The 25776-nt window shown below is 40.1% G+C and overlaps 1 protein-coding gene across 1 annotated transcript in view; it reads left to right on the top strand.

Annotated features, from left to right (window-relative positions):
• The window catches only part of gsg1l (gsg1-like), a 37734-nt gene extending 12452 nt beyond the window's left edge, over positions 1-25282 (top strand). Inside the window, exons 2-5 of the mRNA XM_034089845.2 lie at positions 490-537; positions 18647-18799; positions 22127-22238; positions 24723-25282. Coding sequence (XP_033945736.2) covers positions 490-537; positions 18647-18799; positions 22127-22238; positions 24723-25086 — 677 coding nt within the window. The 3' untranslated portion in view covers positions 25087-25282. The remainder of the gene's footprint in view (positions 1-489; positions 538-18646; positions 18800-22126; positions 22239-24722) is intronic.
• The last annotated feature ends 494 nt before the right edge of the window (positions 25283-25776 follow it).

Below are 25776 nucleotides of genomic sequence, written 5' to 3'. Positions count from 1 at the left end.
AGATATGGAAGCCCATTTCCACCAGTAAAAGAAAAAAGCTCAAATAAAAATGTAGAATTGTGGGAAAAAAGATTCTAACTAATGACTGACAGAAAAAAAGAGAAACCATAGCGGCATTATGACTAAGCATACCCTAATTATGGCATAGAATCGCAAAATAATGACTAAGTGTTCACAAAAATTACCATAATTCAAGCATCATTTAACTTTTGTGCAAAATAAAGCATGTTCTCTGAATCAACCATTTCAACCAAGTGTTGATACTGGAGAGTCTCACTGTTTGCAGGCCTGATGCTTTATTAACTTGTATGGTTTGAAGCACTGTCACTAATGCACATGTTCTCCTTTTTCTCCTTGTCTCATAAATCCCCTCATCCTCTCCACTTTCCTTCCAACTCCTTCTGTCTGCTTCGTTCCCATCTCATTTCCCCTTGCCTTCTTCACCTCTTGATATCTATCTCTTCTTCTCCCCTCTCTCCCCTTTCTCAGGTGAGAAGTGTCGGAGCTTCATTGATCTGGCCCCGGCATCGGAGAGAGGTGAGTAATGACCGTCATTAGCCACCGCTGCTACTTCCTGCCGCTCCCACCTGTTCATCAGTCCAAGGGAAACCAAAATAAATATGCACACATCTCTTTATTGGGCACCTTTCTGGCTTATTTTCATCGGCATTTAACATTATTATATTCTAACAATTTAAAAATATATAAATAATGACTGTACCTATCAATTTTTATATTATTAGAGAAACACGTCTTATTTATCCTTCATTGATCCTGTAACACGTCTGTATTATCTACCTCAGTAAGATTTAGACTAGATTATTTTATAGTCATACTATTTTGACTTTTATTTAAGATATAGGCCTGATTTCTCTTTCACTTCTGGTAGTAAGTAGTTATGATGTCCAGCTCTAAGAAGGACATTCATTTTAAAGACGTTTATTGTAAATTAAATTGAGGTCAAAGTTAATGACATCTGAGCGTCTGCTTTAAAACTATACTATATAGCAGGGATCACCAACTACATTTGTCCAAGGGCCGAAATGTAACCAATAGACACTATCGCGGGCCAGCGATTTTTATATAGCCCAGAATTTTATAAATAGTATTCAGATTACTTTTGTAATACTTTCTTTTTCCATAACAGATGGGTATGTTTTGGTGCACAGGAGACACTTCTTTTACTGTTTTCATGGCTTATCAAGAACTCAAACACACAACAAGTCCTCCAACTCATACGACCAAATGGGTCGATTGTTTTAAGCCCTTATTACGACCAAATATGTCGTTTGTTCAAGCGCTTAATACGACCTATAATTACGTTTTAAAATTGTCGGCCTCGAGTGCTCCCGTTGAATGCAAACGTTACAGAGGGTTGTTTATTCACAAATAACCCTCTCTGTAAAATCCTAAATTATAGGATAGTTTGGCCATTAAAACGCTTTATGATTAGATTTCTAGCGAGAAGTATATATTGTACTTTTAGAATCCACGTCCAGTCGATATGTAGGATCTATAGTTTGATAGATATTACGAAGATGATTTGAGATTTCGTCAGGAGAACGTGTATATGCGGCAAGCTTCCATGTAAAGTTACGGGTTGAAAACAGTATTTCCGGTCTCGCCGTTTTCATAATAAAACCAATGATCAAATGATTTAACAGTGATATCTGCAGTACTCATCCACTAAAAAACATCAGTTTATCCTAGTTAATTATACGACATTAATTGGTTTAAATTGTGTACAATGCTTTTGTGTTTTTCCCATAGGTTTTTCTCTTTCGATTCTGAGAGACACATTTCTTTTTTCAGAGGTTTTGATAGGCTAAAATCACGACGCAATGCACGTCGGGATATGGTGTTTATGTGATATGAAATCGGAAAACATTAAAAAAAATAATAATAATACTTTATTCCGAGTGTTCTTGCTTTTCTCTTTGAAAGTCATCACATAACGGCATTGTAATACACGGTTCGGCTGCATTAAATATTACATATCTGCCGTATATATATATTTAGAGAGCCCTGATGAGAAGACCTTTTGACAAACTGGAAGAGATCCCGCCAAAACTGAATACGTGACGTGAACCATAAATATATCAACAATTAAACAACATCTTCTATTTCTTTTCACACAATACGTCTCCTTGCAGTATCAACACTAATTCGGCTGACTTTTATATTTGATCCAATTAGTAGATAGTCTGTATTTACACCATAACGGTGCACAGCTTTTTAAAGATATTACTGATTTTCTGAACTACCTTTCCAACTCCTCATGCAGTTGACTGTTACAGGTCTATACAGGTTCATGGTACAATGCATAAGCTTCACATCGAAGAGACTGAAACTGTATTTTCCTTTACCGTTCTGTTTTAAACTCACAATAAAGTGAATAGTCATATTATGTACGATATTATTATGTTTTATTAACTAGACCACTGGTCTAAACCGCACCTCCTAGTGGTTAAAGCACGTTATTGAATGTAGTTGTTGAATAAGTTATATTTATTTAGTTATTGATGAAAACATTTAAATATTAAGAGTAGCCTACATACAAAATAGGGGTCAATGATAGAAATATAGAATGGAAAATATCTAGAAGATACTGTAGTGATCTCTACAATAAAACAGTTTAGTGCAGGACGTCCAAAGATATTAACAGGAGGATGTGCAAAACAGACAAACTGATAAGGCTGAATTTTACTGAGGTGTAACTAAAGTCTGATTTAAGGGTTGTTTATATTTCACATCATTAATCAGAATCTGCAAAGTAACAAAAATAAATGTAGTAGAGTAAAAATACCTGGTTAACCTCTGAATTGTAGTGGAGTAGAACAAAGTAGTACATGCTGCTGTAACAAAAACATTTCCCAACTTGGGATCTATAAAGTATCTTATCTTAAGATGATCGATGGCTACTGCCATATTTGCTAAATGTGCATCTGAACCTTGACAAGTGCATGTTTCAGGCTTATCAATTAACAACAGGAGGGGTCACAGACATAAGACCAGCTGTCATGTGGTATTAATGCTGCCCATTATGGACACAAGCAATTTTCACCCATGTATTAATTATATGTTTTAAATTTGATAACACCAATGTGTTGTGTGTCCCCTAAACCTCCAGGGATGTATACAGTTTAATACTGGCAACTTCTAATTGTGGGAAATACGAAAACGTCTTTTAAAACTACATTTCCCAGTAGAGACGTGCCATAGAACATGTTGCGAAACACACAATAGGCAGCAAGTGTAATTCTGGGGGGGAGGGCCGGGCTGGACCCGTCCAAGTCCAGTTTTGGATAGTCTGGCGTGGTTCCATTCCATTTCAAAGAGCTTTGACGCTCAGCGTAACCTTGTCGCACTGCCACTCCAATATCCAATCACAGAGCTTGAGGGCTAATCACGGGGTTTGTAAAGCAAGGCGGATGTTGTAGTCCCAAACGATAGCTGGGGATTCTGGGTAGTGTAGTGTCTTCGGAAACTCTGTCGTGTCTAAACTCCGAAAAAACAATTTGTTTCTCCGAATCGAAGGTTAAAAACACAAAAGCATTGTACACAATTTAAACCAATCAATATTGTGTAATTAACAAGGATAAACTGATGTTTTTTAGTGGATGAGTAATGGAGATATCACTGCGTAATCATTTGACAGTGTGGGGAATACTTCCGGTTTTATTATGAAAACTTCGAGACCGGAAATACTGTTTTCACCCACGCTAACTTTACATGGAAGTTGCCCCATATACAGTACACGTTCTCCTGGCGAGACCTCAAATCATCTTCGTATATCTATCAAACTGTAGATCCTACACATCCACTGGACGTGGATTATAAAAGTACAATATACACTTCTCGCTAGAAATCTAATAAAAAAGCATTTTAATGGCCAAACTATTCCACAATTTAGGATTTTCCAGAGAGGGTTATTTGTGAATAAGCGACCCTCCGGAGCGTTTGCAATCGACAGGAGCATGTTGTTTCTTACACGACCACTAGAGGGGCTACACTTTAAAACGTGTCTCTGGGTGTATTTAGCTGCTGAACAATCGACCTATATGGTCGTTTTTTGTAGGAGGACAGGCTGCAAACACAACATCTTGGTGTCATTCTGGACAGCTCTCTCATCTGCACCCACATAAAAAACATCACCCGGACTGCATTCTTTGTACTGTCTTAAAACCTTTCCTTGGAATATGTTATGAATTGTAAGGTGTCCTTGGGTGCTTTGAAAGGCGCCCTTAAATAGAATGAATTATCATTATTATTTATTATCTGAAACGATGTAATAACTTTTAAAACTTTGTCCAGTCACTTGCCCTATGCATTCAGCAGCAGCAGGCCATTCTCTTTGATTTCATCCCGTTATGAAATGTCATCATTTCGACAATAAAGAAATTATACATAAACGTTATCTTGCACATTTTATCCAACCATCTCCGTTTCTAACTTTCAATATATTTTAAAAGAGATCTCTCTCTCTCTCATCTGCGTGCGGGGGCGGGGCCTCACAGACACGCTGCATCTCTCTCTCGCTCACAGACATGCTGCAGCGCTGTGCAGTGTGCATGCACACAGTTCTGACGGTAATGAATATGACATTTTGTGAGGAAACTTTTCCACCAATAATTCCAATAAGTATTCCAAAATGTATTCACTTCAGGTTTACGAAAGTAACTGTAATCAGATTACTCGTTTTTCAAATGTAACGCCAGCTGAATACAGTTAGCCTACTTGATTTTTATATTCTGATTACGTAACGCCGTTATGTTTTCCGTTACAACCCAACCCTGCTTCTAGGCTACTGTCCCGCAGCTCCAGCCTCTCTGTTGGACTCTGTCGCAGCGGGGCTACTGCTGTGGTGCGGAGCGCATTAACCAGACTCTTCACAACGAAGGATCACTTCTTCTTCAGGGGAGGGAAGGTTTCGCAGTACGCAGTCTACTGTCCCGCAGCTGCTGCCTCTCTGTTGGACTCCGGTACTGCACCTTACTCACGAGACGTTGTAAACAAAGAAATGGGTGGGGGGCGAACGCAGTAACCACTCCGCCAACGCCACAGTCACCCCCGTCGTGCGGGCCGGATGAGAATGTCTGGCGGGCCGGATGTGGCCCGCGGGTCGCCAGTTGGTGGTCACTGCTATATAGTATACTATACTGTCGGTAGGTCAAAGTCACACGCTTTGTTGACATAAAGCAGTCGTTTCAAAAGGACATTAGGGCCAGTGTCCACATACTGTAGTGCCTTTCTCTGTCAGGAAGGCACTATGTGGACACTGGCTTTGCTCCTAGTGCTAGGAGGGGTTAAAAGCACATTTCATTGTGTGCGCTGTGTGCTCTGTATGTGTGACGCTTAAAGAGGGTTTCATCCCTCCAATTCTAATTCTACCACTGTTGAATGACGGACTAGTGACGCTCCCTTGGATTTCATTATCTGTTAGTGCTACTTTATATTTGTGTTTGATAATGCTTTTCACAATTACAACCAACTGAAAGGTTGTCGCTTTCACTATTTGTCTAAATGAGCATCACCACTCAGATCCTAATAAACTATAAACTATAAACTATAAACCACTCAGTCTGACAGCCGTAGAGCTTGGGAACAAAAAAAACAATGCTGTTATTTTTGGGTGAAAACTGTTTTTTAACCAACATCTTTCCAGGAGCAGTCTGTGCTTCTACCTAGTCCTCCTCTAAGAGACTGCAAACTAAGGTGGAGTCTGCACTAAGGGCTCATTATTCTTTAAGAAACAAGTATGACGTTTCCTTTTTTCAAATCTACATTGTTTAATCTCAAATCATTGAGGCTGATAATTCATTCTGATCAGAAAACGTAGAAAATCTATTTGGAGAATGAAATGAAAACTGGTTGATAACAGGGCAAATGGGACCTTCTTCAAGATGTACTTCCTGTGTTTATTTACTCACTATCCTCCATAGACACATCTGAAAAGGTGGAGGCAGTTATAGAAGGAATGAAAAACACATTCTAATGTTTTGCCTCAAAACATCTGGCCAATCCCATTTGTGCCCGATTATCCGTCAAAACCGTTTCAGACTTAACCTTCTATTCCAAAGGTTTCATATTTTCTCCGGGCTGATTTAACTGAGGCTTCCTGAGGCCTTCATCATAATTATATTGACAGAGGAGGAAGTAAAAGGAAAGTGACATGTATTAATTGAAATGAAACAAGCTCAGAATTTTTCCAACGTGTCAGTTTTGATTTATGGATGTTAGAGTAAACCTGCTCCCAACAAAAATGAAGATAATGCCTTCTGTTTTGATTTAGGTTTCAGATTCAAACCAATCTCCCAGAATAAAACAAAAAATGTATCTATCAAGAAAATGATTGATGATAGAGGACATATAAATCTCAATTTCAAGTTCATATTAGTATTTTGTGTCTCTACTGTGACATGCTTTAATGTTAAAAAAGAAAGCTCTGTATTTTTCTCATACTGCCTGTGCTGTAGCACCTCTTTTCTACCTCTGTCTGAAACCAGAGCCCAGTCTGCTCTGATTGGTTAGCTGGCCGGCTCTGTTGTGATTGGTCAACCGCTTAGAGATGTCCCGCTCCTTGCCCTATCACGTACAATGTGTTAGAAGCTAGTCAAATTAAGTGCGAGTGTTACATAGTGACATCACTGTTAGGGAAGTAAACAAAAAAGTCCAATGGAAGCTTCAGGCAGGAGAGAAACTTCCTCTGGAGGGAACTTTGGGATTTTAGCCTTTGCAGACCATTTACATGCACACACACATTTATAACACACTACAGGAAAAGCATAATAGCTTCTCACACTTTAACTTAGGCTCCTCTAAAATTGCAACATGTAAAACAATTCTGAAATAACAGGAAATTAATTAATAAACTAGTGCAAGACGAATAACGATGCAGCTAAGTTGCAAGTATAGGCAAATATACAGTATACACATACAATTGAAAAAAGGTGAAACAGGATGTAAACTTTAATACTGTACAGTAGAATACATATTGTATACTTTATTAATGTATTTTATAATATATTGATGTGTGGAATATGTGAAACGTAACATATCATACAAAACAGTGTGTCCTAAGTTTCTTTACATTTACACATACATTATGTTTTCCCACCAACTGCTGCCTTTGGCCTTACAGTACTTGCTTCTTGTCTTATTTGTTTTTGAATTTGACCCTAATACATATGTGTATTCATAACTGCAGACATGAGCAGCTTATTATCTTATACTGCAGCTCATAAAAAGTATATTTGAGTGGTAATATTTCTGCTGCAGGTGGGCGTAGCCTCTAATTCTCTGTTCCATGCAGAGCAGGTTGTTAATAATGAATGTTTCTGATGGTTTCATCTGTGCATGCCATCTGGAAGAAGAGCAGGAGTGTTTTGCAGGGAGCGGTGGTGAGCAGTGATATGGTGCATCCAGTGGGGCAACCTTGCTTTTCACACAAGGATATAATATGTTAATCTGCCTTCCTTTGAGCCCTGCATGATCACTGCTGTGTTTTATAACACACAGCTGCTCTTCACTCACAGCCAAGTTCATTCTTAATGAAAAACCGACAACACAAATTTGATTACACAAATCAAATTGGGACCAGAGCCAGGACTTTATAAACTGTGCGGTGGTCAAGACTGCACCGGCAGAACTAAGCCCACCTGAGAAATGCAAAACATATCGGCCATAATAAAACTATTTACAGTTTTCTTAGTTTTTAAAGTATCAATAAATCTAACTTTTTTTCATTTTATTTATTTATTTGAGGTGAGACACTGGTCTATTTTGTTGTTGCTTATTCTGCTTATTTTAGCATTGGTTTCTCTTCTCAGACCATAAGGTTGCCTTTTCAGTACAAGGTGCAAAAATCAAATGTAACAAATCAAAATGTAAGACGAAGTAAAGTGAGAGACGAAATGAGGGTGATTAGGCGTTCGGAAAACTTGAGACAGTCCCGATTTCAATCAGCTGTCCTGAGTCACCTGAGTTGTTATAATACTACCTTAAAAACATTAGGTATTATATAAAATTATAGACCTTAAAACCAGGGTACGAGGATATCTGGTCTCATATCACAATCTCGCTAACATGAGTTGTGATGGTAAAAACAAAGTACAGCGAGAGTTGATGAAAGTCATAAACCACACTATTGACCTGTTGATGGCACTAGATTGAAAAACAGAGGATCATCAATGTGTTTACAATTCATCCTGAGGGAAACCCCAATGTCTGAACTAAACTTCATGACGTTGCAACAGCAGTTGTTAAGATATTTCAGTCTGGACAGACCATAGAACCGTGCCGACGGCATAGCAGGTTTCTCAAGAGAAAACATCACGCTGTTTGTCATCCTGAAGGGTTCAGCCCCAGGTGTGTTTCTCCTCCAGATGATCTGAGCAGACGTCACATTAGTTTTGCACCTTGACATCGTAAAGTGCTTAGTGGATACCTTTATCACCGACGTCCCCCCGAGGTCTCTGCTCATCCTCTTTTCTCCTGCTCCATTTTTCAGAGATTTCTTCAGACTTTGGTGTTTCATATCATGAAACAGAAACTTTAAGTATTTGTCTCTTTCAGATCCAGATGTTATATCCTTCTTTCTGTCTGTTGTGAATACTGTCCTTTAAATGACTATGGCTTTATTAGCAAACAATATTCTTAAGTTTTAATGATGAATGAATTTAGTTCATTCTCAGGTTTAGTTAGAACTTTATGACTTTTAGTCACTAAACTCTGCTTGTGTGGATTAATTATTTTTACTTGCTTTATGTCTGAAATAAACCCTCAGCTCATATCATCTGTCCCATCCTGTCTTTTTCTAATTGACATTCCTATACAGTACAACTAAACCAAATCCTCAATCAATCATTTAGAAAAACATGTTTTCTCCACGATTACGGGGACTGTTTTTAACACCTTAAAACAAAAACACAACAAAGCTTCTCAGTCAAAGATTGTGGTTTGGTTTAAAATAAACATTTAATTTAATAAACGGACATGCATAAAAGAGTGTCAATGTTGATATTTGCAGAGAACGAAGACCTGATTAAGAGTCTCGAGTGTGTGTTTAGAAACGTATATGTAAAAAAGAAAACACTCTCAAAAACTATACGACAATGCAGTTGTGTTGTAAAGAAACATCCTTAGTAAGGAAACTAGTCTGCATTTAACACAATCCGATGAAACAATGAACAATGTGTGAACAAACTTCTAAAATATTCAAGTAATCTTCTTACAAATTCTCTTAGTTAAATTTGACCCTTTGTAATTGCACCCAATGTCTTGTGTCTTATGTTAGCAGTTTGGAGATCCTTAACCTCTCTCAAACTTACTTAAAGATTGTGTATTCAAGAGAAGCTTCTGACTTTAGAAAATATAAATATAGAAAGATGTGCGAGTTCTGCTGGTAAGAGTGAATCCTGAGGGCATGACAACTCGTCTCTCCTCTAAAAATCTTCACATTTTTAGAGGAGAGCGTGAAGAAGTACAGTAGGGTTGTAAAACGTGTTCATCATCCTGCAAAATGTCTCTCTCTGCTCTGATGGGATTTTTGTACAGCCCTGTACAACCCGAGGGCCCAGTGAGTGTCAGACAAGAAGATGGATATCAAACGCCCCCTCCCCTACCAGATCAGAAACAAATACTTCACCTTGTTTTGACATGTAGGGGTTGTGTCCTGCCTGCAGAGGAGAAATGTATCATCATCCTTTAGAGATTCATCGCAGTATCTCTGTCATCCAACACTAGATGAATGTATGTAAACAGAATAAATGGAAGGACAATTCAACGTCCCCACCTTCAGTCTGCAGTTAGGGCAGAAGAACAACAAAATGGAAATCTGGTCATTTTCCACACACAAAAGCACCAGAAGTGAAGGTCAACAAAGACTCTTTATTTAATAAGAAAGTTACTTGTAGATTACATTTTATAGAGTGCTAAGTAGACTCTAAGTGCTTTATATAATGCATTCTAATGCTTTATCAAAATTATAAGGGAAACAATGAATATATTAAGTGAAAATGCCAGTAAGCCTCAGCTTGATTCAAAAACAGTTTTAATAGGTTTAGTTGAGTTTCTCTCCAACACACTTGGACCCCATTTACACGCAAATGCATACGAAACGCAAACGAACCGAATACGATATAAAAAAAGTCTTCCGTTCACACGAGGTACTGAACGAGGCCAAACAGTTTCTCTTCAGTGCCTATGACACCATCAAAGGGGAGGAACTGATGGAGAGTGTGCGAAGAGTGCAGGCAGCGCAAGGTGAAAGGCAATATGGGGAGGCCTGGAGGGTCATCAATCCGATGACTGGGCGGAAGAGGACTAAGGAGGGACAGGTTGAGGGACACAGCCCCGAGGAGAGGGTAACGACCCGGTTCAACCACTTCAAAAGCCTGCTGGGCACAATAGCGGATGGAGCTGAGGAAAGTATACCAGCTTTCCTCCAGAACCTGGTCCCTTCACAGCCATTGAGCTTGCCAGGGCGAAGTCCACAGTGAGAGAGGGCAAAAGTGCTGGGCCGGATGGCATACCCCCGGAGGTCCTAAAGTACTGTGATCTCGATGACCTCATCCTAGACTTTTGCAACCTCGCTCTACTGCACAACATGCAGCCTGATATATGGTCTCTCTCCAACATCATCCCGGTGCCTAAAGCTGGAGACCTCTCAAAGCCAGACAACTACCGAGGCATCAGCCTGACATGTATCACCGCAAAGGTTTACAACCGGATGATACTGAACAGGATACGGCACGCCATCGATCCTCACCTGAGGGAGAACCAGAATGGCTTTCGAGAGGGGAGAACCACCGCAGCCCAGATCTTGGCGCTAAGGAGAATGATCGAGGAGGTGAAAAAGGATAACCTGACTGCTGTACTGTGTTTTATCGACTTCAAAAAGGCATTTGACTCGATCCACAGAAGCACAATGGTGAAGATCCTTGAGGCCTACGGTGTCCCTCCCAATCTACTCCGGGCAATAGAGACCATGTACGCAGGAACAAGGGCCAGGGTGGTGACCCCAGATGGCAACAGCGAGGAGTTTGACATCCTGGCTGGGGTAATGCAAGGGGACACCCTGGCCCCCTTCCTCTTCATCATGGTCCTGGATTACGCGCTCAGGAAGGCCATCAGTGGACGAGAGCAGGATCTCGGCTTCACTCTAACACCAAGGAGGTCGAGACGACACCCCACAGTAGTCCTGACAGACCTGGACTATGCGGACGACATCAGCCTGCTCTCCGACAGCGTGGAGCAAGCACAGGAACTCCTGAACAGAGTGGAGTCAGAGTGTGCCAAGGTTGGCCTAGGCTAAACGCCAAGAAAACTGAGGTTATCACCTATAACATCTTACCCGAACATCCACCTCTGACAACAACAGAAGGCACTGTGCTTAAAGAAGTCAAGGACTTCAAGTACCTGGGCTCATGGGTCAACTCAACCGAGCAAGATCTTAAGGTGAGGAAGGCACTTGCATGGAGGGCCCTGAACGGCATGACCAGTGTATGGAACTCCAACCTCCCCCGTCAAATCAAACTCAGCTTCTTCTATGCAACGGTAGAGTCTGTTCTCCTCTATGGCAGTGAATGCTGGACCCTGAAGCCAACCCTGCAAAAGTCTCTAGACGGATGCTACACCAGAATGTTGCGAGCAGTATTTAACATCAGCAAGAGTGTACATGTAACCAACAACATCCTGTACGAGGGAATACCAAGGGTGAGCGAGAAAATTGCAGCCAGGAGAATGAGACTAGCAGGACATTGCCAAAGGCATCAAGAGCTGCCAGCCGGCAAATTGGTGCTGTGGGAACCAACACACGGGCATCGGTCACGAGGACGTCCCGCACAAACATACGTGGACGTACTCAAGAACGACGCAGGAGCACAAAGTACCAATGAACTGGCCAGATGTATGGAGAACCGGGATGACTGGAAGCGACGATGGAGGGCTCGTCTGAGGACGACCTAGAGAGAGAGAGAGTTCACACGAGACCGCTCGGGAGCTCTGGAGACGCTGTAGTACATATGCCGGGCCTGTAAGTGGTGCTGTACTTCTGCCACAAAATACACCAAAAGCAGCGAAGAAGACCCCCGAGCATGGTTGCCATGGTTGCCCTTCTGTTTATGCCCCGCGGTGGATTTAGCAACATGTAGTTCATGTAATTCTCCACCTCCACTTGTTGCTGATGGTTGTGGTAGAGGAGTTGTAGATTTTTCACTAACATCTGTAGCATGGTCAGTAGCAGTAGTAGTAGCTCCTGACCATGCTACAGCAGTGAGCAGCAGAGGTGGGGAGAGGTGGGGCTATGGCTTCATCGTTATCAGGAAATGATCGTATAGGGCAGGTATCCTCAAAGTCCAGACTCCGGTCCAGATCCGGACCGAACCACAACTGTCTCTGGACTCTGAGCAAATTATACTTTTCATATGTATTATCTGTGTTATCTGCGAGACATCGCCGCAACGAGTCAAAATGATCCGCTATGTCCATAGACTGCAAACAGCGCTCTGCATGTCCTGTTCCACTGTCTGTGTGTGTCTGTCAACCCATTGGTCCAATCACATTCAGCATCCCGTCAGCGTTTTTCCCCCCCAAACAATCTGCGAATCAGAGGCACAGTAGGGCGGGTCGTCGCGGAATGCGGGTGGGAAAAATGTGTGTCTCGTCTCTTTCAACCTCAGAGCGAGAGTTTAAAAAAAAAAAAATTCAGAGCGAGAGTTAACAGCTCATCTAGTTCCATCTGTACTGTAGCTAGTAGCCTAGTTTCACCTACCGGGGGTGGCAACTGACACCCTAAAAATAGGCCTTGCCACCCCAGCTGCCACCTAGTGTTAATTTCGTCAGCTATTTTTTTATTTAGTTTTAGTCTTAGTCCTGTGTTAAATTTCCTTTTTAGTTTTAGTCATATTTAGTCACCTTCATCCTGTTTTTATTTAGTCAAGTTTTAGTCGACTAAAGGTCTGAGCATTTTAGTCTTATTTTAGTTGACTAAAACAGTAAACATTTTAGTCAAGATTTAATCGACTAAAAGTCTGAGCATTTTAGTCTTATTTTAGTCAAAGAAAACTAATTATTTTAGTCAATGAAAACTGTTGAGTCTTTTTTAGTCATCAGATTATATAGAACATTTCAGTCAAACTAGTCTAGCCAAAACCAATAATTTGTCATTTTAATATATAAATAAATAAGATTATCTTGTCCTTATTTAATGAAAAACACAGGTTGAATGATTAAGAAAGCAGCTTTGCAGAGAGTATCTGGTCAGGTTTGTGGTGTTTTTACCAGCTGTGGCCACATTGCTTCCCTTCTGATAAAACAATGCATTCGCTTTTTTTCTCCGCCTCATTGTAGCGAAAATGGGCCCAAATATCACATCGTTTCTTTCTCCCAAGCAGTGGTGGCTTTAGACTTTTTCGTTGTCAGTCATTTTGACGGACAGGATCGTAACATTTCCGTCATAATCCATTATTATCCGTCGAGTGCACAATGTATCACTCACTCGCGCTGACGGGGGGGTATTCGGTTAACGCGACCACTGCTCCTAAACCCTGTTGTTGCCATTTTATTTTCTGTTAAATAAGGTTAGTTAGACAATGAGTTAGACCCGAGTCTTCCTGACAGTTCATATTGTGCTGCTGCCCGGTGTAATTCAAATGTACCGCCGCGCGCCCCACAGACACAGCTGCTGCTCTGCCGCAGCACCGGAAATGGAACTGCTGGGAGAAAAACTGACTATCAGAGATTTAACGTTATCTTTGATAATATTTCGTCTCCTCATTTTTCGTCAACGAAAGTAAAGAGAGATTTTGTCATAGTTTTTATTTAGTAAACTACATTTTCGTCTCGTCACTTTTCGCCAACGATATTGCATGATGATTTCGTTACAGTTATTGTTTACTGCCGTCGGTGCCGTCTCGTCATCGTCTCGTTTTCGTCATGGAAAAAAAGGTCGTTGACGAACATATTTCGTCATAGTTTTAGTCAACGAAATTAACACTACTGCCACCCCAGTTGGCAGCTTTGTTTTGAAAGAAAAGTTGTGGCTCGTCGGACATTTATGAGAGAAAGTCTCTAATGTCCGAATGCAAGTGAATGCAGCACAAGATGCACGTCATGTAACCCCTCCCCCGGTCCTGGCGCGAGCATGGAAATATGATTGGCGGCGATTTCATTTGAACGGGACGGCGCAAAACGAGAAGCATTCGGACCCAAGCACTGAAGGAATTAGGTATTTGTGGTCTACACTGACAGAGAAGAGACTGTCAGTTTGGCTGTACTCAGCATTGATTGAAAACGTACTAAAGCTGTTGATCTTAATACATTTGTGAGGCGTTTTGCTGAACAAAATGGTAATCGCCGCATTCAGCTGTAATAGGCATGTCAACTTGATGCTCTGCTCACGGATGAGCATACACAACTATTAAGATGATGACCTTACGTGGGTAAATATATTTAGTTCTGCCCCCAAAAAACTGTTTTAAGTCCTGAGAAAGTCAAATAAGAGTGTCTGTAAAACTACACTGCCCAGCCAAAAAAAAGTAACCACTTTGATTGAACTAGGCCAGTAGGTAAGGACTTTCCACTGGATAATAACTGAAGTATAAAAGAATGCATGACTGAAGTGATGGAGACCATGTTGAAGGCAAACAAAAAGAGGAAATAACAGGTCAAATCAAGCAAATCCCCTCTCAGATTCCACAGCAACCAGAAGAACATAAATACTGGCTGGTGATTTGATTAATCAGCTTTGTGATGGAATAAAAAATGCACAGTGCATTTCCTTAGCTGTGGGTGAGTCCGCTGACACCACTGACAATGCTCAGTTGCTGGTGTTTGTGAGTTTTTATGATGAGGCAAAGGGGGAGTTTGTTGAAGATGTGTTGGGCCTGACGAACCTCAGTGGACACACAAGGGGGCTGTGCAGCTCTTATACTGCGACTCTGAGGGATCAAGCACAGACACAATAACAATGAAAACTGCTGCATACAGATTATTTTTGTTTTTGCAACCTCGTGTTAAGAATCTTGTTGCAATTGTTTAAAAGTTTGAATGACCGTAATAAACGGACCTTTGTCTTATTGAAACATTTATTTTGGACCTTTAAGATTTGTATTTGTGTACCCCTGGTATAGGGCGTACACACAGAGCCGTTTGGCCCCCCAGAGCGTTCCGTTTGCAGATCTATCCACCTTGGGACCCGTTATTGTTTGCGGGGTCCGTTTCCGTGTTTCCGTTACGGCCTCGTGTGAACAAACGGGCTATACGAAAGAGAAAAGTAGCGGATACAACCATTTGCGTTCTCGTGTAAACAGCACCTTAATGACATCACTATGTAACAATCACGCTTCTATTGGCTAGCGCTCCAACACATTGTACGTGATAAGCTAAGGGACGAGACCTCTCTAATGGCGCATTTCCACTGCAGGGCCCCGCACGGCGTGGTAGGTCAGGCTCACTTTATGCTGCTTTTCCATTACAGTTTAGGAACTGGGGTAGTAACTATAGTAACGCAATGTAGTTGGAGCCGTGACGTCATCTTCAATGCAAAACACAAAACCAACATCAGCCGTTAGCTGTTAGCCCTCAGAGCTCACAGCTCCTCCAACCCAGTCTCACGGCATTTCGTGTTATAGTCACGACATTTAATCTATTGATTCGTGTTCACCAACACGATTTTCCCCTTTTTTTCGTGTCACACAGAACGATTTTAAAAGCAATGTATTTCTATTGGTAGTGTGTTTCGTGCCTGCAGCACGTCTTTTTGTCCGTTCGGGTCTTGGAAGACCGGAAGCTGTGGGGTTCATAAAACATGTTCTTACTCAATATCAAGCCACGATTATTGTTTTTATTTTAAATCGTATAATGTCTGACTTTTTTCGTCGTCTGTGAGGAAAATAAATGGGGCTCAGAGCCTCAGAATACTGAAATCTGTATTTTTTAAAATCTTTTTTTCCTTCTAATTTGTTATTCTTTTCTAAATAACACACTGTTATTTACTCACCAATAACACACAATTATCCTTGTTTTTATGTATTTGTTTAATTCCATCATCTCGGGCTTTTTTGGCGTCAGGAACTGAATTTCAAAATAAAAATAACCGGAAACAGACATAGGCCTATAAGGGACATTTCGAGCATCATTGCGATACACAGCCACTGAACTGATTACCCAAGATCCTCAGTTGGTTTAAGCTCACTGATTGGATGTTTTAGCCGCAATGCATGTAGGGATATGGTGTTAATGCGATATGAAATCAGATTTTTTTTGTAACCCTCCGGCAGAGGTCGCGTTAACCGAATATTTTCCGTCTATGACGGATTTTTTTTAACAATGACGGACAAATCTGAAAGCAGTCCGTCATTTTGACAGATTAGAACAAACTCGGAACAGCGCCAAAGTTTCCCCGCAGCGAGGCTCCGGTATAATGCCGTGTTATGCATGCTTATGCTTATGTTATGCGTGTTAATTATACCGTTTCCAAACCTAACTGTGCCGTACAAATCATTGAAATGTCAGTGAGTTTTGGCTTTACGCCTTACACGCTCCCGCGAGGTGCAACAGCCATGCATAACACGGCACATTTGAACTGCCCCCCCCCCCCCGTTGACAGTTCACGAGCATGCTTCCCCCCCCCCAGAGTTGTGTAAAGGCCGACGGGTAATTCTGGATTTTGACGGAAGTTTTACGATCATGTCCGTCAAAATGACGGACAGCGAAAAAGTATAGCGCAACCTCTGCCCTCCGGTATCATTCGATTGGACTACGCAAATTAGTCATTCGAGACAAACATTTCCACTGCAAAAAACATTATATTAAAAGGTGTTTTTCACAACTTTTTTGGGTTCAATCTTCAAAGCAACTTCCGCCCTAATAGAAAATACCAAAAATGTAATCATTTTCAGGATTTTAACCTTCTAAATGCCATTTTGAATACATGAATCCGCTGTTTTTTTTCATGATGAAAACAGAGAAAATGTGTTATTTTCCCAAAAATACATATCTGGGGACTGGCTCTTTTTTTTATAACAGTCTTGGATATGTCAAAGATTAGCATCAAAATGGATTTCTTTGCATTATTACTTTTTGCACAAAATCAGATTGAACACAAAAGATACAAATTAGTCATTCGGGACAAAAATGTCCACTTAAAAAAACTGCTCTAAAATGACAACAGATTAATTTTTAAAAAAACTTTTTGGGGTTAAATCTTTCAATCAACTTCAGTCCTGATCAAAAATACCAAATGTTAAATTATGTTCAGGATTTTAACCCTTGAACTGCCAGTTTGAAAACATGAATTTGTGTTTTCTATGAAAAATATGCACAAAAAAGCAGTTATTTTCCATATAATGAATGTTGGGGGGGTCGGCTTTTTTTTTATCACAGTCTTGGATCTGTCAAAGATTAGCAACAACATTGATTTTGGTGGATTATTAGTTTCAGTTTGATGTTTTTATCCCGTTGCTCTTTGTGTGTCATCTGAAAGACAATGCCTGATACAGACACACTCCTACTTAAGATCATCATTTGAGAACAATGTAATATAAGCCATGCAGTAAGGAATATTGTTTTTTACTTTACACTACAACAATCTCTGCTATGATCTCAAAGTGATCTGTTACAAAGAACGGAAAATAGACACTTGAAACAAATACATATTGGCATTCGAAATGTTGTGATTCAATTGGAAACATTTGTGAAATGTAGTTATTTTGATTGTCAAATGGCATTTTTGTTTCACTATGGTTTTGTATTCACATAAAAGTAAACTTAAGAAGCTTCCCATTGCCAATCATTTAAGAGGTGGTAACTAAGCACATTGTTAAAAAGCTCTATTTTGACTTGTTCAAATGATCACTTGAACAGTCATTGAGGTCACATAGAAGATTATAGGAGACAGATAACTTTAGGTTTGTATTGCTCATGTAAAATCTTAAAGTTAGATGTGTTCTTTAGCTTGTAATTGATGTACAAAGGTGTGTGTGTGTGTGTGTGTGTGTGTGTGTGTGTGTGTGTGTGTGTGTGTGTGTGTGTGTGTGTGTGTGTGTGTGTGTGTGTAAATGTGTGTGTGTGTGTGTGTGTGTGTGGTGTGTGTGTGTGTGTGTGTGTGTGTGTGTGTGTGTGTGTGTGTGTGTGGATGTTTGTGTGTTTTGGGATCTATGCCTTTAAATGTGTGAAGTCTGTTTTTATCTCATATGTTCACTTGAGTTCTGTATTCATATTTCAATGTTTGTGTGTTTTGTTGTGATGTTTGTGTTTGATGCCACAAATTCCCGCAATCCAAGTAGAGTTTTCTCAAAGTTTTCTCAAGTTTTTTCAACAAAAAAAAGTGTTTGAAAACGTACTTTTATGGATCATTTCTTTATGTTTCTGACCTGTTTTAAAGTGAGAACTCAGTAGGGTTAGCTACTCAATAGGCTGACTCTTGATATCTGAAGAGCACGTACTGATCTTAACCAAAACATTTACAGATTACCACATCGCTTTCAGGTTGCTACTACCTACCTACATTGGGTTTTAATCCGAAATATTGCCAAATAGTCCTCTGCCATTGTGTTATCAGTATTCACCCTGTATTTTTAGCCTGAAGCTATTTGTTTTGCTTTTTGTGTAATTATTTTTGCAATATGCAATGTGTGTATTGCAGGTGTGCTGTGGTTGTCGGTGGTGTCCGAGGTGCTCTATATCCTGCTGCTGGTGGTTGGCTTCAGTCTGATGTGCCTCGAGCTTTTCCACTCAAACAACGTCATCGACGGACTTAAACTCAACGCCTTCGCCGCTGTCTTCACCGTGCTGTCGGGTAAGATGGGACGCCTGAAAAGACATGCGAAACCTCTTAACCTTTTATGGCCGTTCCTCCGGGGAAGTAGTGCACATCGTATTATTTTAACACATTCAGACATGAGGATAAGTAGTTGGAGATTTGTCAGAGGTCGCCCATGGTCAGAGGTTATCCCCTGGAAGCTGTCGCTGTGTAGGATTGTAGGATTTCTTCCCCCAACTCATGTTAAACCTCTTATACAAGAAGTTGGCTCCATTTCAACCATGTTGCAAACGGCTATCCTTTCCTCACATTAAAGCACATTTACAGGCACTATACCTAAAAGATGATAAACACTACATCATTAATTAAGTGTGTAAAGTGATTTTTTTTCACAACAAGCAAAATAATTATCTTGACCTCAATGTAAAGGTTGTGTTAATTTAGGTTCATATTTTTATTTTGTGCCTCTACTGTGACATGTTCAAAAAGCTCTTTATTTTTCTCATTCTGCCTGTGCTGCAGCACCTCTTTTCACCCATGAAAGTGTGCGGGAGAGCAACTCTCTCAACTTTGGGATTTTAGCCTGCACAAAAACCAATATAACACTACAGGAAAGGGAAACCATATAGCATAATGATATAGTACTTTTTTTTGAGTTACCAAGTGGACAATAAGCATGTTTAAAAATTATGCTAAAGTGGTTGTCACAATGGTAAAGGGTGAAGCCTAGTGGTGTTGGTCAAGCATGATGACGTCAACCTGCTTTATATATATAATTTTGGACATAAACATTTTTGACGGGTAGCATCAAAGCTATAATGAATACTGTATAACACTGGCATGTGACACACACACAAAAACGAGTCAAGGTCGAGAAGAAATTATTTGTACACACACACACACACACACACACACATAAAGATTGTGATGTATAACCTTTTCATTAATTTCTCTCATTTCCTCATTTACATTTATGGCTTTCTTGATTTACTGTATGATTATGAGCGATTGTTACCCTATCTCTAATTGATTGGGTGTCTCATGTTTAATCAATTGGTGCTGTATAATGACTAATTATCATACGTTATATGTGTTCTGATTTATTACTGATAATATGTTGAGCTGCGAATAGCGAAAGTGATTTACTGTTGTTCGGTTAATTGTAATTATCCAGGCAGATTATCTTTTTGTAAAAAATAGGAAACACACTGAGGGTGTACACAGCAGCATTCGTTTAAAGCGTTGAAAGGGAGGGGTTAATAATGTAAACCCTGATGTTGGTGCAAGAGGAGAGAGGATAGGGTTATTACGAAATCTGTAGGGTTCATCCTCTGCGAAGCATTTACCAACTAGAGAATGCAATTTCTGAAGAAATTGCTAGTGGGAATGCTTTATGCTGAAAAGCTGACGCTGAATTGCTACGCTGAAATGTAATGTGTAAGAAGAAAGTGAAGAATTTAGATTGAAATGATACATGAACACTGGGGGCTTGAATGTGTGATGAGAGAAGAAAAGAAAGTAAAAAGGCTTGGAAAAGCAGCAGAATATTTGAACTGCAAACTTTTGAACTAACTTGATGGCGAATAATCTGTCACCATGCCAACAGTATTTGATGACTCCCCATAATACGCTTAAATGTTTTGATGGCTGCATCGTTACCAAACCTGTGAAGTCTTGGGCCGTTTGGAGCACTGAAGTTAAGAGAAAACCGTGTTTCATAGCGAGCATTGTGTTGCCATGGCAACAACATTTGAAGAAATTTCAAAACTGTCACGTAGCTGTCTTCATGGCTGGACTGTTAGCACACATGTGAAGTCTGAGCACTTTTTGACCATTTATATAATATCGTGTTTTACTGTGAATGGCAACAGCCATGGCAACAGCTTTTGAGGAAAACTCACTAAAGGCACATAGACATGTTGAGGGCTGGACCATTAACTGTCATCTGAAGTCTAGTGGTGTTTTGACCATTTTCATATCAGTTACGACAACATCGTGTTTTTTGGCGAGGGATGCGTTTCCATGGCAACAGCCTATGGTGAGATCTCGTATTGCTGTTGAGGCATGGACCGGTGATATACAAGCGAAGTTTGGGGGACGATCGGACCGTGTCCATTGGAGTTACAGCATCTGAAGTGTACTTGTTGTGTACTTTCAGGTTAATAATGTGGCCTTTTTGGCAGATTAACTAAAGGTGTGTGGCTGCTGTGGTGGGGAAAGATGAGGCTGAACTTACAATGGGCCTTAATGGAGACATGTTGAATGTTTTTGTCACTTCATGCCCTCAAGATGCATTTTGTTAAAAAATGTTGCTTCATTTTTTTTTTTTTCAAGCTACGAAATGTTTTCCTACGTTTCTCATGAAAAATTATGTCTCAGGAATGTAGGGTTTGGGAATTATGGCAGGTTTAAAAGAAAATATGAAGGCAAAATTAAATCTGTCCTCCACTCTAAAATCTGAAGAAGGCCTCTTTACCAAGGTCTGAACAATGTTTAATATCTCTAAAAGTACGAATCAGATTTAAAAGTTGTGTTACACGAATGATGTCAGAAAGATGTGTAACATTTTGAAGTTGGAATGAGGTTTCTGAGTGAAAGTATGAAGGAGCAGTTAGCAGTTGAAGTTGCATGAAGATTGTTCAAGTCTGAAGAGTTTCTGACTTCCATGTTAAAAATGTCATGAATTATCGGATTTATCTCTGGAATTATGAAAGTTATGAATAAGAAAAGTAATCGATTCCCGACCGAGCTGAACGGTTTGAAATGGAGTTTCTGCAATGTGGAATGTGGGAGAAGAAGAGGCGCAAAATAACCCGGCAGAATAATAAAGAATTTTGTGTGTAGCATAAGGGATAGTTGGAATGCTGATACAGCTAGAACTTAGAAATTCTGATCTGTTGCAAATTATACTTGCTGTTAGCTTAGTTTAAACACACCATTACTTACTAAAGGCCTATGTCCCAAACCAGAATCAGAATCCGGCTATTTTAAAAATGTTATCCAACCCTCAAATATTTGTAGGTTTTCATTACTTTTTGGCCTATCTATTTGTATGTAAAAAACTAATAAGCCTGCATCACATAAAAGAGGCCAACATAAATATGTCATATTTAGGACAGTGAAAGAGTTATTTCTTGTTATCCTGAAGAGAACATGGGTAATGAACCAAACTTCAATGCATTACATCATATAGCTTACTTTAATTGAACAGAATGAACCACTGTTTTATATATAGACATATTTCTTGAACCATTGTGATAACAGGTTGACTGCTTTTACGTAGCAACTGCTCAGACAAGTCAAGCCTCAATGTCTCAGGTTAATGTTTGGATATTTACACTTCTGTGTGCGTTTGTGTTGCAGGTCTCTTGGGTATGGTGGCCCACATGATGTACACTCAGGTGTTTCAGATCACAGTCAGTCTGGGTCCAGAGGACTGGAGGCCTCACAGCTGGGACTACGGCTGGTCCTTCTGGTCAGTACACACACGCACACGATACGTGTTTATAGGATATATCAGGACTTGTGAACAAAACATGGCAAATTGTGACATGCCTTTCCCAAGGTCCTAGAGACCTGGGAATCAAAGTAATTAATATCTATGCTTCTAGGAAGACATCCAACTGTTGAGATCAGACACACACACACACACACACACACACACACACACACACACACACACACACACACACACACACACACATAATAAGTATATACCTCTAATTCAGGGGCGGATCTAGAAAAATATTCATGGGGTGGCAAGAGGGTGGCAGGAGATTTTGAGGGGTGGCATTCCCTGGCAGAAATATATGCTGATTTAATCGCAGTCATATCAATGTTAACTTGGAAAGCCACAATATTTATATTTTAACTCAATAACATTAGGTGACATTATTGTGGCTCATCAGTAAAGCCTTACATATAAATATACAAGGTGGCAGACATAATTTAATGAATTTTAACTGAACAATAACTGAATGAGTTTGTTTCACTCTTAGACCAGCAGGGGTACCACATCTATGCAGACTGCTGCAATAAGTACATTAATTAACTGTCTCATTGATGTTTGTCTGAATTAATATGATACTATTAACAATCATATACTTCCTATCAGCTGTCAATCACTGTTAGGATTCACATATTCAGTGTTATTATTAAATAAACAATATTTGTTGGAGGAGTTAATGATGAATGTTCCTCAAGATGCTTGCTCACCCTCCTTCAAATTTGAAAGACACGTAATTACTATCATATATCAAAATATCCAAAGGAACAGTTCAGCGCCCCACGACTTTACTGCAAACAGTTACAACCTTGACTTTACATCAGAAAGAACAAACATTAAAGAAGTGACTAACTGCATCAGTTAGGGTTAAAAAACGTGTGTTCAGCTAAAACATATACATTACATCGCTGCAGTTATTATCCAGTGGAAAGTCCTTAACTACTGGCCTAGCTAAATCAAAGTGGTTACTTTTTTTGGCTGGGCAGTGAAGTTTTACACACCGTCTTATTTGACTTTCTCAGGACTTGAAACTGTTTTTTGGGGGCAGACCCCACAAAGAAGAAAAATGTTATACACACGTAAGGTCATCATCTTAACAGTTTTGTTATGCTCATCGAGTCATCCGTGAGCAGAGCATCAAGTTGGCATGCCTATAACAGCTGAATGCGGCGATTACCATCTTGTTCAGCAAATCGCCTCACAAACTTATTAAGATCTAAAGCTTTAGTACGTTTTGATTCAATGCTGAGTACAGCCAAACTTGACGGTCTCTTCTCTGTCATTGTAGACCGCAAATACCTCATTCCTTCAGTGCTTGGGTCCGAATGCTTCTTGTTTTGCGCCGTCCCGAAATGAAATCGCCGCCAATCATATTTCCACGTTCGCGCCAGGGCCGGGGGAGGGGTTACAAGGCTCGCATCTTGTGCTGCATTCACTTGCACTCGGACATTAGAGATTTTCTCTCATAAATGTCCGATGAGCCACAACTTTTCTTTCAAAGCTGCCAACTGGGGTGGCAAGGCATTTTTCTGAGGTGACAGCTGCCACCCTGTATAACCGCCACTTGTCTAATTTGGATCAAGCCTCTGGTGTTAGAAGAATGAACAATGGTGTTTGATTACAGCCTGATCTCCTTGACATAAGGGCCAGCTGTGGTACTTAGGGGCGACTGGGGTGCAGGGTCTTGATGATCTACCAATCAAGGAATCTACAGTTTGATCCCAACCCCTGCAGTTAACATTTCACAGTTTCCTTGGGCAAGATACCTTACCCCAAAATAGGCATTACTAAATTATTAAAGTACGTATGTAAGTCTCTTGGATAAAAGTTTCAGCTATATAATATGTAATGTAAGGTATTTGAAGACAATAGTAGGATATTGTGCAAAGTTAATTCTTACTTTGGTAAACACAATATTTGAGAATATTTGTGGTGAAATAGTTTTACTGTGATGCAGCCTTTGTAAACTACGCCCCAAAAATGTGGAACACGTTACCTAACAATATTAGGGAAGCCAATACGTTAAAAGGCATCTCTTTACCAAAGCATGTTACTGACTTTACACTATTATACTGCACTATTTCTCTGTGATTGACATTGCTCTATTTCTCTATGTTTTATTCCCTATGTTTTTATGTTTAATTATTTTATGTTTAATTATTTTCCACTATTTCGACATATGCAATGAGTTGCCATTTTTCCCCGTCCTTATCGTTTCAGATCTTCACGTATATCTTCATGGTTTATTGCACTTATTCTAAGTTGCTTTGGATAAAAAAAGTCTAAATTAAATGTTATGTGAAACGCTCTTGTCTATTAAGTGGATGGTGATTTCAGAAAAAAATAATGTTTACATCTTACATTTACATCTTTAAAACCATGACCCGGCTTGTCATTGTTTGATGATCATAAGTTAGTAGTCTTCTGAAAGCAGACATGTCTCTGTCCCTCCAGCATGGCCTGGGGTTCCTTCACCTGCTGCATGGCCGCCTCCGTCACCACGCTCAACTCCTACACCAAGACGGTGATCGAGTTCAGGCACAAACGCAAGCTGTTCGAGCAGGGCCTGCGCGAGGAGCAGAACTTCCTGGACCAGGAGGCCTTCCACTACTTTCGGGACCGTTCCATGCAGTCCATCTCCAGCACGGTGGAGGTCTACCCTGGCCACAGCGGAGCTAGAGGCGGGCTCATAGTCGGGGGGCAGTGTCCAGGGCCGGGACCAGGGCTGGGTTCTGGTCCAGGACGGGGCCAGAGAGCCACGTCAGCCTCCATAGACCTGGGGGAGAACACAGACTCGCTGGGGGAGGAGCAGTGCTGAGTATCGGGGGGGAAAAGCTTCTTTTGGTTCGAACTGTCCGGGTGTTCTGCCACCGAACTCAAAAGCACAGCATACCTTATTTCATGAATACGATTAACTTGACAAGAAGGGACAGAGTAGTTGTAGTAACTAATTTTAGAGAGGTGTGTTCTTTATATATTAAATGATAATTAATATAAAGTGTGAAAAACAGAGGTTTGGGAATTAGGATACTTCTCAAGGAGTTATGTGTAGAACAAAAGCACAGCAGCCCTTATTCCCTTTCATATAAGTTGTAACAAAATAATTGTTTTAAAGAATATTAGACAAATATGTACTTATTATATGAAATGCAAATCACCATTAAGTGTGAGAAACTTTTTGAGAGATTTTTGACTTTGAAATCTGTGAATTAAGATTCTTCGAGGACGTAAAACAGGTGTTCCAGTATATTTCAAGGTGCTACAGTATGTGTAGTATTTTATAGGATATGATAATACTTTATTGGCAGATAATGTGTAAATTTTTCTTGCATTATAGCAGCTTCAATTTGAAATATTAACAAGGACAAATATTTACAACAAGAAACAAGGGAACAGACATTTATTCTAACTATGATATAAACGATTTTGATGAACGAAAGAGGGCATTTGTAACTCCTTTGGCGAAAAGCAGGAATAAAATGGATGCTAGTTACAGTATAAACGTTAT

The sequence above is a fragment of the Pseudochaenichthys georgianus genome, chromosome 8, assembly GCF_902827115.2.
Source record: "Pseudochaenichthys georgianus chromosome 8, fPseGeo1.2, whole genome shotgun sequence".
In the NCBI taxonomy this organism is placed as follows: Eukaryota; Metazoa; Chordata; class Actinopteri; order Perciformes; family Channichthyidae; genus Pseudochaenichthys; species Pseudochaenichthys georgianus.
Note: the sequence above shows the minus strand (reverse complement) of the source record. Positions and strands in the feature narration are given on the sequence as shown.